A 15,662-nucleotide genomic window follows, 5' to 3' on the forward strand; every position below is an offset into this window, starting at 1 on the left:
ACGTGCACAGCGTCCCAACATAAGCTGTGCATTGCTCACTTGCTCATAGTGTTTCAGTCTTTGATTGTTGATGAGGGCTCTTGCTCGTTACCTTCTCATCCCGGTAAATGAGGTCTGCCACTGTGGAAGCCCTTTTCTGAAACAAGGGTTTCCATATTTTTTCCTGGCATCTTCTGCCAGTGGTGATTTCATCACTTCGCTGTTTGCTTGTGTAATGCCTGTATTCATACACACGACAGGTGGTGTTAACCTGCACAGACTCAAATGACAAATATTTGCACCACTATGACACTTCAGACACTTATGCGGCTAACTAGCGAGCCAGTAGCTGGTCAGAACCTTTAACACTTTGAGGGAAATTCATGATCAGCATACTAATCTGGGATCAAAAACACTGCGCCTATGATTTGCACAAGATTTTCTTTGCATAAGAGTAAAATCTCCTCCACAAGATAAAAAACACCATGCCTGCTTTCTCCGTGCAAGAGACTTTCAGAAGGATTTGAAAAACGCACAAGACTTCCAACATTTTCTCTGAATAAGTCTATACATACGAGAATAGGGTCTTAAAAGTGGAACTGTCCGGTCACTCTTTTTGTAGACATTCATTCAAGTATCTCAGATAAATACAGCCACTAGGTGGAAGGACAGAGCTACAAAGGCCTGGTAAATCTGTGACTGACAAAGCAGAAGTGTTGAAGAGGTTGTGAATCACTGCAGGGATATAACAGGATCAACTTTTCCAGCTCGACAGTGAAGTATTCTGTAATAATCCCTACAGTTTCTACAAAGGCTGAAATAAACTGTGCAAACTGTTTGCAAAAACATACTGCATCAATCATACTGCATTTTAACATCTCATAGATTAATAAACATAGCCAGACATTTCTAATTAAACCAATGCCATGGTTTATTAATTTGTATAGTCAATATGTTAAGTAATACATCTTCACAGTTTAAGAATTTGTTCATATTTTAGTTTTTAATGGGTCATTAACATTATAGTTCAGTTTGCCATTTACCACAAATAGAATGTGACACCACAAACATTTTAGCTTGTAGTATAAAGAGGTTTACTGAGGTCATGACAAGGGCTAAAAAGAATTTGGTTACAGAGAAGGCCCTGTCTGAGAAAAGCTTCTGGAACCATTTTTTTAAATAGAGAAGCAGCCATTTTTTAAGCCTCTGTACCTGAGTCACTTCTGCGCACCTTCGTAAACTGGATGAACAACTGAAAACAATACAGATAATCTTAACAATTTAGTTAAAAGGAGCTTGGATGGTGAAATCACCTGCTGCCCCCCGAAGCACCACCAACTCCAATTTACACACACACACACACACACACACACACACACACACACACACATATATATGACTGCCAGACAGTGCACACAGTATTAATACTAAAACATAAAGCATTTAAATATAGATAGTTCCTTTACACAGACAAATGTATTAAGGCTCTAAGGAGAAGTATAGAGGAGTTAAACTCTAGGTCCGAACACGCCGGGCTATTTGGGCTTTCTTCCTGGCTTCTTTTCTTGCTTCTCGTCCTTGGGCTGGTCCTGGATCCTGTAGTCCTCCAGGATGGCCTGGGCCGTCTCCTTGCCCGTCTTCTTCACCACAGCCTTCATGCCCAGGTTGTCGATGTTGAAGGCGGTCACGCCTACGTTGATGGCGGAGTTCACGGCGCTGTCTGTGGCTTGGCCGGCCTCCGTGCCGTACCTTCACAATCACAAAATCAACGGAGACCGTGGTGAGAGGGGCGGGGGGGAGCAGGGAGATTAGGGTTGAGAGGGTGAGAGGGAGTGGGGGAGCAATAATTCCAGCTATCTAAACAGGACTGCATTAAATAATTATTTTTAAAACACAGTTGACTACCATACACCGTCTGTGTGTGCTTTTTAGCTTCTTTAATGGACCAGGATTGTTAAACCCTTAAGCTATTTGTTAGTGTTTAAAATGAGCATTAAGCTAGTACAGTAAATGTAGGTTTATCCACCGAAGAATCACTGAGATTACCACTGAAATCACTCCATGCACTGACACTAAAATACTGGTGTAGACTGGCCCCGATCTCTGACATTTTTCAGACCACAAAAAAAGGACAGATGCTTTACGACGGGCACCCTCAATGATTCTCAGAACGGAATTTAGAAGGACTACCCCGAGACGCCGATCTTTTCAAACGGAGCGGCTGCGGAGTGCCGTAGCCACACAGCAGTGGAAGTGATTAATGGCCTGTTATTTGCAGGGCAGTTACTCGCGCAATGTAAGCGAGACTCAATCTGCACACGCTGACAGCACAGTGAAGGTGTTTCTCTGCGGTTAGCATCATGCAAACACGCTGAGGACATCCAGCCACAGTTTAGTCAAGGATGATTTATCTTATTGCTAACGGGCATTAGGGGGGACCAGGAGTTTTTTGTAGACCCCTAAATCTGAAAAATAAGGGGAAAAAGACAACGTAAGTGCTCATTCCCTTCCCTTCTCTCTACCCCCCCCCCCCCCCAAAAAAAACCAAAACACTCCAATGATGAAAGGAACAGAGCAAACGCCGCCCGGCAACAACTGTGGCGGCTTTGATGAGTGGCGACAGACACGGAGCGGAGAGACAGCGCGAACGTGGGGGGGGGGGGGGGGGGAAACAGACAGTGCAGCCTCTGTCAGCACTGCGGGCCACAGAAAGAGGAAGGGGCCTACTTGTGCCTCACAGTGGTGACCGTCTCCGTGGCCATGCTCTTGGCGATGTTCTTGGCCGCCGCCTCCAGGCTCATCCACATGGTCGCGAATCCTGTTCCGGGAACAAAACGAGGGCACGACGGCTGCCGTTACGCTGCGAGACTCTGGAACAGCCCGCGCAATCATCAGCTAGTAGCCGGTCTAAAAATCAACACTTATCTGGGCGGCATTCATTGCTTACACTCTCATCCATAATCTTGTTTTCATTTGTTTGATCTTCCTAATGTTTCCGGATCCTTCCAGTATTATTACGATGTTATTTCGTTTTACTGTATCACGTGAATTCTACAATGTCCGTTTTGATTTTTGTGAAGCACTTGGGGGGTCAAAAATAACTTGTATGAAAGGGGCGATATAAATAAACATCAAATTATTATTATTATTATTATTATTATTATTATTAACAACAAAACGAATAATAAAACATACACGTGGGGTAAATACTCACACGGCTAAGGGACAACAAGCTGAGCCACGTTGTTGCTGTAGAATCGCACGCCGAGCACCTGTAATCCCTGCAGAAAGTGGGTTAATCTGGCCGGATTACTATCAACCGGGGGGATTACTGATGGGGGGGGGCACGCCTACCTTGCATGCCGCTGGCTGCGACCACCATGGCCCCGTCTACGTTGGAGCGCCCGTCCTTGTCCTTTTTCAGGGACTCTGGTATCAGTTTGCCCCCGTGTTTCTTTACCCGAGGCGCCAGCTGCTTGCCGACACGTCCTGCCACGGTGCACACGCCTTCCACTGCAAGCACACGCAACGCTGTCAAACATGCTACAGACACACGCCTTCCACTGCAAGCACACGCAACGCTGTCAAACACGCTACAGACACACTCCTTCCACTGCAAGCACACGCAACGCTGTCAAAACACGCTTCCACTGCAAGCACACGCAACGCTGTCACACCGCCTTCCTACTGCAAGCACACGCACGCTGTCCAAACGCCTTTAGCGCACATGCCAACACGCCTTCCACTGCAAGCACACGCAACGCTGTCAAACATGCTACAGACACACGCCTTCCACTGCAAGCACACGCAACGCTGTCAAACATGCTACAGACACACGCCTTCCACTGCAAGCACACGCAACGCTGTCAAACATGCTACAGACACACGCCTTCCACTGCAAGCACACGCAACGCTGTCAAACATGCTACAGACACACGCCTCCCACTGCAAGCACACGCAACGCTGTCACACACGCCTTCCACTGCAAGCACACGCAACGCTGTCAAACATGCTACAGACACACGCCTTCCACTGCAAGCACACGCAACGCTGTCAAACATGCTACAGACACACGCCTTCCACTGCAAGCACACGCAACGCTGTCACACACGCCTTCCACTGCAAGCACACGCAACGCTGTCAAACATGCTACAGACACACGCCTTCCACTGCAAGCACACGCAACGCTGTCAAACATGCTACAGACACACGCCATCCACTGCAAGCACACGCAACGCTGTCAAACATGCTACAGACACACGCCATCCACTGCAAGCACACGCAACGCTGTCAAACATGCTACAGACACACGCCTTCCACTGCAAGCACACACAACTCTGTCAAACATGCTACAGACACACGCCTTCCACTGCAAGCACACGCAACGTTGTCAAACATGCTACAGACACACGCCTTCCACTGCAAGCACACGCAACGCTGTCAAACATGCTACAGACACACGCCTCCCACTGCAAGCACACGCAACGCTGTCAAACATGCTACAGACACACGCCTTCCACTGCAAGCACACGCAACGCCGTCAAACATGCTACAGACACACGCCTTCCACTGCAAGCACACACAACGCCGTCAAACATGCTACAGACACACGCCTTCCACTGCAAGCACACGCAACACGGTCAGAAACGCCAGACACATGCCATCCACTGCAAGCACACGCAACGCTGTCAAACATGCTATAAACACACACCTTCCACTGCAAGCACACGCAACGCTGTCACACACGCTACAGACACACGCCTTCAACTGAAAGCACACGCAACGCTGTCAAACATGCTACAGACACATGCCATCCACTGCAAGCATACGCAACGCTGTCAAACATGCTACAGACACATGCCATCCACTGCAAGCACACGCAACGCTGTCACACACGCTACAGACACACGCCTTCCACTGCAAGCACACACAACACTGTCAAACATGCTACAGACACACGCCATCCACTGCAAGCACACGCAACATGGTCAGAAACGCCACAGACACATGCCATCCACTGCAAGCACACGCAACACGGTCAGAAACGCCACAGATACATGCCATCCACTGCAAGCATATGCAACGCTGTCAAACACGCCACAGACACATGCAATTCACTGAAAGCACATGCAATGCTGTTGGACATGCTACAGACACACGGCATCCACTGCAACCTCACCTAGGAGCTGGCTGACTTTGACAGCGCCCCCAGTGGCCTGCCTGGCAACGTGCAGCCCTTTGGTGACGGTGGGGCTGACGATGGTGGGTGTGTCCTCAGGGGTGATGTGCTCCCGTAGTTTGGACGCCCCCATGTGGATGGCCTTGCCAGTGTACTCCGCTCCTTTCGCCAATCCCCAGCTCAGCCACGAAGCCCCTGATAGGACAAAACCATCAGGAAGGGACAGCCTTTCTGTCAGCTTCTCAAAATAAACGTAAAAATACTAAATTAATAATAATAACCCATTTACGTAATGGGTAAAACAGGGCGACCCACACTCTGTCCTAAGGATCTACTCTCCATGATGTTTTACTTCCAATGGTTTTTCTAACCATCTTATTCCACTAATGACCATCTTAAGGAATTAACATGAGGAGGTCATTAGTGGAATCAGATGGCTAGAAAACATTCTGGAACGTAGATCTCCAGGACCATGTACGGGCACACCGGACCATTCGCCACCGTTATAATTTTTTTAAAAAACATTCTTACACAAAGCCTCATTTTCTGAAATCACAATCACCAGAACCCAGTGCATGAGGTTCACAACAGTGTGACCCAGAGCCCAGCCCAGGTGTGCGCGGTCATGCGTCACGCACACTGCTGGAGGACTCACCTGAGAGGATGCCCTGGGCCACCTTCTCGCTCCACTCTGGCAGGAGCTTCTCATCCTCGACTAGGGACTCCTCCTGGGGGGGAACCAGGGGAACCTTCTGGCTCAGATCAATGGAGTCGCCGGTTCCGTCTGGAGCCTTTCACACCACAAACACATTCACAGCGACAGTGAGAACCCGGCCAGCGGCACGTTAGCGCGTAGCTAACTCAGAAGCAGGGGATGCTGGGATAGCGTATGCCCAAAGCGTGTAATGTCTAAGCCACGGCAATACAGGTCTCAGGTTAGAATACTGATCCTGCGTGTGAGCCTATTAAACTGACGACCTGATTTTTTAAAATGCGTATCAGTCTATATTATTATGATTTATCTAAAAAGCTTAATTACATCATACTATATTGTGGTATTTTCAATCCAAGAGTGAAAATACCAAGTATGTAATGTGCGTGCAAACTCCGCCCTGTCACTACATTTCTGGCTCAGTCTTTGCCTCCAGTCAGGCGGGGTAAAGAGGCGGCTCAGACAGTCACAGTTTTCCCGAGACACCAAACAATGATGCACTTTTGTTCTCGCTTTTTGTTCTCGCAAAGACAAACAAGCCCAGAAAACTGCAACGCGCGGCTCTTCAAATTTAACTGAAACTTTCAGAAAACAGAAGCCCAAGGTTGCGTATAATAAGCGGACTTGGCAACGCCGGAGGGAGGGTCGGCTTTCACAGAGAAATGACAGTCGGCTGTACGGCATTTCAAAAAAGAAAAAAAAGTTTACAAAAATATAGCGTTTTGCTAACAGAAATGAACAACTAGAGTAAACGGTGTTCAGAACAAAATGTGGGGAGGCGGCTGCTTCAATGGCAGGTTTTCTCCTGATGAATGAGGTCTGTGATTGTGGTAACTTATCGGCCCTCTGAGACACAAAAAAAAAACAACTCCCTGTATTCAGAATACCACATTACCTCACCACCGCAAACTTCATGTTCAGAATACCATGAGTCTACAATAAATGCAAAAAAAAAAAAAAAATAACGTCAGTGTTTGGGAAACACTGGCGTTGGTGCAAGATGTACCTTTGTACCGAAGCGGAACCTTAAAATTCTGCTGCATTTGGACAGTTAAGAGTTACACTCAGCTCAACCTTTACTCACTGAGACACTTGAGGCGAAACAAAGGAACCTCTCTTGGGCAGTAAGAGTCTTATGAGCGATTAGCTCTCCCTCCCACCCGCTCTAATTCCTCAGATCGCTGATGTGGGCATTCGGCGTGAAGCATAGCGAGTTTAGAAGCAAGCAGGCAGGCACACCTGTCTACCTGCGCCGGCTCAAAGCCGTCACTAAGCGTGGAAACATTGCACACCACTTGAACTGTCAAGCCCGTCCAATCTGTAAAGGAACTGTCAGAGTGATTTTGCTTTTTTCTTGCTATAGAGCTTGGGGGACAAAACCAAATGTTTTTATTACCAGATCTTTGGTTACGGGGACTCTGAGATTAAACCGGACTTCCTGTTAAAAAGCTGATATCACTGAGGCAGAAATTCTCAAGCCTTGTTTGTACACAGTCCAGCTTCTAATGCCCATTAAAAACAATTCTTTCTTCCACCGCAATGGGATCAGTTTGGAAACAGACTTTGGCTCTTTCCATTAAAATTGAGAATGAAAACCAGATTACCTGAGTGTTCACGTAGCTTTGAAATGAAAGAACACAAAAAAATGGCCCTTTCCCTGCTTTTGACGTCTAAACAAGCCTTCCTTCTGCTCACCGAACCTTTTAGAAATGCAAGGGCGAGTTTGAACTGCAAGTGCAGGAAGAAAATGTTCCGGTTGAACGAGGTGTAAATTTGCCCCAGGGCATAAACTGTACTGCGATATACTGGACGCACTCACACTGCTGTTGAAAACTATGGATGGGCTCTGTCAAAACATAAACAAAAACAGATGAAACGATGTTTGGTTGTGGCTTTATGTCATTAAAATTACTTCACAATGCTCCACTTCGGTGTGAGAAACGATCCCTGTGCTAACGACCATCCTGTTTGTGGCGTGGTGGAGTTAATCTCGATGAAAGAAGAAACAGACACTAGTACTGACATGCACAGCAGCAGAAAAAAAGGAGGAATTGAAGCGCAAGGTCACATCTTATTAACTTTATAAACGCGCTAATTTGCAAAATGGCACATTTTTAGCACTTTAGAGTTTGGGATGTAAGGACAGTGCGAAACCTCATCTAGCACTTCTTAATTAGTTTTGTATCACTTTCACCGACTCAACAAATAATGCCGCCCCATCACGGAACCAGCGACGGAAAAATAACGGCCGTTATCGGCAAACGCAGCGCACATGAACGGAGATGATTTTTAATCGGGCCCTGTTACACCGGCATGCTGATCTGATCCCTACAACGTTAATGAGGGAACTGAGACCGTTAAACTTAACAGCACATTAATGCAGGAGAAGCAGGTAATTCAATCACAAGCAGCTCGAGTCCAGCCAAGTTCTATCCACAAGTACTCGTGTCCTTTGTGCCCTCTAGGCATTTAACGCTCTTAAATAAGAAAAATAAAAACCCAGGGAAATGTCTGATTGGACATACTGTACAAAGCCTTCGGGGATCAGGCCTGTAAGTCCTTCTGACTTTGTTCCTCTAGCGAAACTCTTCTTGGTATCATTCAAGTAACATGAGCAGTAATACTACTATGGAAACCAATTAGAGGGACTAACAAAGACTCAAGTCAGAGTCTATGATCAACTGGACAACAAAATGCTTGACATTCAGTGGTGTTACAATGCTTTAGTACCTTTGTAAACACATCTTTTAAAGACTCAAATACCCCTGAAATCTGGAAAGACATGTATAAAGAAGATGGTTAAACGGACAGATGAAAGCATTTCCAAGCAGGCTCAAGAAGTCATTCCAATTAAATCACCTTGGTTTCAAGGCAGATTGATGTCAGAAGAATACAAAGCTCTAACCAATCAAAGCTCTGCATTTTTTCCATTCATGGCTTATAATAACAACTTTTTATCAAGGTCTCGGCCAGTTCCACTTCAATTCCACTTTTCAGTTAAGGAGCTGAAGAATTACCCATGATGCTCTATGACAATTTTTCAATCAGCCCATTGAATTTCAGTCACAGTACCCCAACTGAACTGCAGTGGAACTGACCCTCAACCCTGCTTTTATTTGCATTTTTACTTTAAAGTCAAGGGAGAAATGCTTGATTGATTTGTTATGCACATGCACTAGCCAGACGCCAGTGATGGAAGCCATGTCATGGTGTCATGGAGTGGATGACCTCACCTGCACTCTGAGATCGGTGAGCTGCGAGAGGACGTCCTTAAACAGCTCCCGATCTGAAGCAGGCAGTTCAGAGGACAGCACCACCCCCACATAGGACCCCTGCGTGGGGGCCATCAGGTCAGGGAACATGAACACTCCGGTGTTGCACAGCAACACTGGCGAGTCTGTGAACATCAGGGGGTACAGCCAGTCGCATACCTGAAAAACAAGACCGGAACAAGAACACGACCATTAGAGCAGGTCCTGAATGGAGACCCCTGCTGGATCACAAAACTGGGCCTACGTCAGAAAATACATGATCTGCTACTGCAAGAACTCATATGGAAAGACCAACAAATACGCTATAAGTCAAGAGGTAAAACTGGTGTGGTCCCTGTGGAACAAGAAAAGACCTGGTACATAGGCCTACATATATATATATATATATATATATATATATATATATATATATATATATATAGATAATGAAATTATGAAATACACTGGCACATCATACCCTTTTCCCAGTGAAGCACAACCATGAATTCAAAGAAAGTTTAGTGTAGGCCTAAACACTGTATAAAACCAGTGAAATTAAAATTAACATGTGCACGTAAATGTGACCACTGCCTGAATGCCAATCCATGGTTTACAGTGCAAAAAATATTTTCAGAAAACCAATTCAGCTAGCAGATTCATTACTGTGATTATTAAACCTATGAGTTTCTCTCTAAATATAGAAGAGTCCGTTCACTGCAGATGCACGTTTATTTTAGTTGTTAATTGTAATTACAAAATGTATTGACGGACATCGCGACAAGCCTACTTAAGATATATCAGCTGATTTAAAAATGTGTGGGTAGTTTTTATCAGCGATCAAAACAAACAGCTCGGTAGTGAACTGAACACCGGCATTACACAGGCGATTTGACAAGCAATATAAATCTTTATTAGAACAAGTACAGCACAAACAAGATGTCACAAAATAGTAACGGTAGTACAAAACTTAGTTCAGAGATATTTCACTTCGGTATAAGATAAGTAATTGTGTGAAACCTAACACATTGTACTGACATAACGCCTCCCCTGCTGACCGTCAACGTTAACAGAATCGCTTTTCCTCACAGTTGTCAGGCTCCCTAATCATTCATTTTCGGGACAACCAAGAGGAACAGAGACGCTGTTAACGGATGTTAGCAGATGGTGCTTCACGATACGAAAACAAAATGGAGTCGCCTCCAGAAAATAATGTGTTATGTCGAAGTGAAATATCTCTTTTATCGGCTAACTTGCTGTGGTTAGCAAGCTAGCTATTTAGCTTTCTGGCGAACCAGAGCTAACGTTATACTTACCTTCATAACCGAATATAAACTTCTCAAAAAAGAATTTATAGCCCTTGTCTAGTTTAGGCCGCTTAACGTTCACTGGCAATGCTTCGACAATAAGGATAACATCGGACATAGTGAACTTTGGCAGAGCTATTAGGGACTGTGAGACCCAGAGACTGTAAAAAATGAGAACACGTCGCTGTTTAGGCTCAATTTTTCGCTGTGAAAAATGGACTTGCGTCCGTAGCAACGGTAACCGGAAACAAAGTATCCCTACATCCAGTTTTGGTCGCCATGAAATAGGTCGCCATGTTGTGAAATAGGCCTCATAGGGGTGACCTTTGCACGGTGTAACCGCGTGATGCGTTTCAGCATCGTATTTTTTTTACAGTCTCTGGTTTCAGTTCTGAAGATGGGCAGCTGCTTGGCTCTTTCACCTAATTATCACCCTTGTGCAACCTGACGCTAAACCCACCGAAAATATTTTACACTAAGCGCACCACTGGCGTGAAGACAGGAAGTTGGTTTAATTGGTGTCAGGGAAACGGCCAGGGAACTTGTGAAATAACTAGCCCATTCCCGGCAGCCCCAGAGATTGGATCACCCCGGCCAAAGTTAAAGAACATCAAAATTCTCTCTTGTGGCGCCTTTGGTACCAAGAAATAATGAGCCTTAACCCCTTTCCTATGGTGCGTAGATCTGAAACAATAATGAGTGAAGAATGCCCCGGTAACCAAGAGTTCTTAAAGATTATAATAAAAAATTACTTTACAATTTCACTTTGAATGGGGAGAGAAGGCATGAATGTATTCACAATTTACAACGTCATTTTGAATACAAATGCTGAATAAAATTCACATACAGTTCCCAGCGGCACTGGAATGCTAAACTGTTGATTTATGCCATTTCTCTTAGGAATGTCAACAGTGAAACTCAGAGCCAGTAACATGAGGAATGCCACTGCTAACTAATTGGATTGCTTCAGGGATAAACAAAAATTCAGTTTTTCTCTGAATATACGGGGTAAATTTGAATATTTTAAATGCAATCCTGGCACAAATACTAAAAATTATTTTCCAACCAGTGGGCCCCTTGCTACGTTTTGCTAAACACTGCAGACAGTCACTTCGTAATTAAATTCACCTCACAGGAGAGAGACAGCACTCAGTTTGCATTTCCCAGAATGCCCCACTCTCCCCCTGTCAGAGGGGTAACGCAATTACAGTCCGTCACCTTGTCACAGATAAAAAGCGGATGTTACTTGTACGCTGAAAAGGTTTACAAGGGGAAATTCATCAGTGGAGATTAAAAAGCAACGCCCTCAGTTGGATCATCATAGGTCTAAATATACCCAAATAATAAGCGACAAGTCTCTACTTACACAATGTTCACAGGGTGATGATCACTGCAATATATTTTGTTAGCCTAATTTTAGTCTCTTCTGATGAATAAACATTCCTTTTAAGACATGACTTGGTAGACTCACCAACTGCATGCCAAAATATGCATCCCTTCTATGTGAAACTAGGCAACATGGATTTCTGACATTGACTTTCATTCCAGCATTAGAGCATGTCTAAATCCACAATTTCCCAAAACATGAAAAATGAATAAGTTTATCATCTCCAAATGGTGTATAGTGTCAACAACCAACACATAAAGAGTTTAACACAAAAGATCTTATACAGTAGGCTCATTAACCCAGGACAGGTGACAGAAGTCTCTTTGTCATCCGTGTAAATCTAACTCTGGGATCACACAAGTGATGGCTAATTGGCTGCTACAGACAAGTCACACTGACTCTTAAAACGACAGCGTTGAGTGTATTTGAGCCACCTTTCACTCCTGTTCAAAAGGTGATGCTTGTGTCAGAACTGTTCATCCAGGCAGCCATTACGTAACCCAAAGACCAGGCAGGAGTAGAGAATGCCTGCTCTGGAGATCAGGCCATGACTCAGTCACCTGACAGTATATAAAGCACATGACACTCCTAACACTGGGACTTTCCCCTGGATGACATCATGTACAGAAATCTTAATGCCACTGACAGGAAAAAGATCTTGCATGAGGCAGGAGACAAAGATCTAGCAGAGATGAGAAAATCACAGATAACAGATTACGTAAAACAAGCAAGCGGTGTAAGCTATGGAACTCTTCTTCCAGGAAGACAAACGTCTTGAAATAAAGCTGCGTGCCAGAGGCACAACTTCTTCATAGCTCACTTCCACATTCTATCGCTTACCTGCAGGAATGCCGGTGGCCTGTTGGGGGCGCTGGCCGGGCTCTCGCTGGTGAATTTGACGACACGCAGGTACCCGGGGTAAGAGGGGGCGCTGACTTGCCCGTCGGGCGTAACAAAGAATATCTGCACCCCCTGAGGGAGGAGGAGCAGCACCTCTCCGTCCTCCCCCAAATCCTGCAGGGAGCTGCTGGAGCCCGACCTCTGGGCATAGAACTCGTCCCCCACCAGCGACATCTCCCCGGAGTCTGTGCCGTACGAGATGCTGACATGGCCCTCAGCCGCTTGGGCCGAGTAGGCCGGGGGAAAGTCGCCGGGGATGGGCAGAGGCGCCTGGTTTCCTGGAAACACTCTGCCCCCGGCTCCGACTGGCTGGCCGTTGGGCAAGAGGACGTTGGGCGGAGCTGGCCTCTCTGGTTTCTCACTGGGGGGGAGTTTGGGGTAGAGGGACTGGTGGGCGGCCCCAGCAGCGCCCGCCCCTGGCGTCGCGTTGGCTGTCGTCGTTTCGGGCTCAGCGGACGTCTCCATCGCGGCCAGGCGGGTGGTGATGTTGTTCAGGGTCTCCTGCATCTTCTGCTGCATCTGGCGGGCGGAGTCCCAGGCCTCGCCCACGCACTCCTCCCCCTGGGCAGGCACGGTGATGGCCCTGAGGAGGTGCTGCCGCCCCTCTCTGTACAGCTGTAGTGCCTGCTGCTTATGGCCCACCTCGTCCTCAGTCAGACCCGTGTTTATGCACTCAAAGGCCTTCTCATAGCCATCCTTTATGACCTGTAGCCTGGCTTTATCAAACGCCTCCTGTTTGGCTTTCTCCATGCCTGTAAAAAGTATAATAAAGAGTGTCAAATATACAAGAATAATTCTGCAATGTAGTATGCATAAATTTGTAGAATTCACATTTTTTCCACCGTGGACATGTGAATTTTAAACAGGCTAGATACTCTCTTGCGTTTCTTTTCTCAAGGAGTAGCTAAAGTCAGCCAACTTACTACAGAGTTCATACAGAAAAATAAGCAACACTGGCAAGACAGGAAATACTGAAACAGTTCATTTGTTTAATACATGTGCAGCCAAACACAGATGTCAAGCACAATACCCAACATAAGCTGATTATTTCCAGCTTTTTGGTGAGAATATCAGACCTGCCAACCTTAGGAAAATATTTTGAGTACCACAATAGTCAGTGTAACACTTAGTTCACATGCTTTCGCACCACTTCGCTTTGCACGCACACACAAGCCTTTCTTCACAATTCTAGCTTTGACTGTTGAAGTGATCAGGCAAAATTGTATAATTTGACCTGATTCTAAAATATCACTTGCACTGCACTGGGCTATATTATGATATACTTGCAAGTCAAACATTTGAGTACACCTGCTTAAAACAATTTTTTTCATGATTAATATTTCATTATATGATATGTGTGCTTATACAAACAGATAACCATAAGTGAATTGCATTCAATTATTTAATACAAATGGAAATAATTTATTTTGTATATTGTAACATAGGCCTATGTTTTCATTTTTAAGTATTTACAGAAACTTACGTTGTAATGTAAAAACACTGTCAATAATGAATAAAACCTAAGTTTCTGTTCATGATTTCCATTTTTATTTAATAAATAATTGAATCAGCTTATATAGGCACACATCATATAGGCCTAATGGAAAAAAAGTATTGGATTGAAAAATTATCTAGGAATGTAGTTTAAATATCGAATACATGTACGGTATTGTTTTCCGTAATTCAATTACAATAAAAAAAATTTTTTGCGTAGTTTCAGCTGGCATTTCGTACTGCGTATTTTGACCAAGAATTGCATGGTTGGTACACAAAATGCGTGCAGGTTGGCAGGTCTGGAATATTATTACCTGAACATGTCTGAAACAATCAGCTAGCTAGCAAGCTCGTCTGTAATGAAGCTAGGTAAAATGTTAATTAATGCATAACACTCAGTAGAAGCCGACGACGACAACACATTCAGTAAGGCTAAGTAGCTAACTAGCTTTCACATTAGCTCGTTAAGAAAGCGAAAGTTAACTTGCTAACCTAAGTACATGTATAGTGCACTTGGTTATCTTTCCCATTCATATAGCTACTAACAGGGCATTATCAATACGCAATTGGTGAACTAACTAGCATTACCTGATGAGAACCGAAACAAGCGTATGGCTTGCTTACTACACAACAAACAGCAACTTAGTTTACATTCACTAGCCAATGTTACAGTAAATTGAATTTACATACCCCGTAGAATTCACGCTTGACAATATTTAGTTAGCAAGCAAATCTTAAAACAATCAACTCAAGTCTGTACAGTGAACCCAAAGATAGACGTTAGACCAAACACTCACAGTGGCATAGTTAATATGATTAGCAGGCTAACTACGCTACACTGACTGAATCATGCGCTTCTTGATAATACAGCTTGTAAGTGAAAACGTCACCAAGCCACTCCCGGACCAACCTTCTCTACTATGGCAAGCAAAGAGGGACATTCGACAATAACACGAAGCTAACACTAGATGTCCCACTATTCCTTTTTATTGTCATGAAGTCCATATTGAAGGCCAAAACATGTCATTTAATTAACTAATTCATTCACTCATTCATTCGTACGTTCACAAATTTTACATTTATATTTACCATTGTAGAGAGGAGTCAAACTGGGACCCAGAAAAGGCTGATATTTGAACGAGCCTGGGGGCTGGGACTCATTCTATACTTCAAAGGACCCGAGAGCCTTGTGATAAAACAATAGGTTACTCGGACTCCCTCTGGATGAGCAGGCTCTCTGGAATGTTACCATCTGGACAAGACTGAGTTAAGGGGAACTGGACTATTGTCTATGGTTGTGTGAGCAGGCCGTTGGCTCTCTGGAATGTTGCCATCTGAACAAGACTGAGATAAGGGGAACTAGTTTCTTTGCCTGTGGTTGTGAGTGTGTGTGTTTGGGGCCATTAAGGGTGAAAAGATCAAGAGGTCTCTGGCAAAGTGGTGTGGCAACTACTCT

At 44.9% G+C, this 15,662-nt stretch overlaps 1 protein-coding gene across 8 annotated transcripts; it reads right to left on the reverse strand.

Moving 5' to 3' along the window:
* Positions 1–885: 885 nt before the first annotated feature.
* LOC135235965 (spartin-like) lies at positions 886–15,086 on the reverse strand. Of its 8 annotated transcripts, none has more exons than XM_064302065.1 (10): positions 14,897–15,085; positions 12,653–13,464; positions 9,104–9,301; positions 8,601–8,642; positions 5,814–5,949; positions 5,159–5,353; positions 3,334–3,492; positions 3,194–3,251; positions 2,707–2,797; positions 886–1,728 (listed from the first exon to the last, which is right to left on the reverse strand). In XM_064302065.1, exons 2-10 carry the CDS (start codon positions 13,460–13,462, stop codon positions 1,495–1,497), a joined length of 1,923 nt encoding a protein of 640 aa, XP_064158135.1. In that variant the 5' UTR covers positions 13,463–13,464; positions 14,897–15,085; the 3' UTR covers positions 886–1,494. The 8 variants fall into 8 exon arrangements, with proteins under 8 accessions (XP_064158135.1, XP_064158134.1, XP_064158137.1 ...); XM_064302064.1 differs by having other exon boundaries at positions 3,194–3,260; XM_064302071.1 differs by having other exon boundaries at positions 1,537–1,728; positions 2,718–2,797; positions 3,194–3,260; positions 14,897–15,086.
* Between the last annotated feature and the right edge of the window lie 576 nt (positions 15,087–15,662).

This window comes from Anguilla rostrata, chromosome 12 (genome assembly GCF_018555375.3).
Source record: "Anguilla rostrata isolate EN2019 chromosome 12, ASM1855537v3, whole genome shotgun sequence".
NCBI classification, from domain to species: domain Eukaryota; kingdom Metazoa; phylum Chordata; class Actinopteri; order Anguilliformes; family Anguillidae; genus Anguilla; species Anguilla rostrata.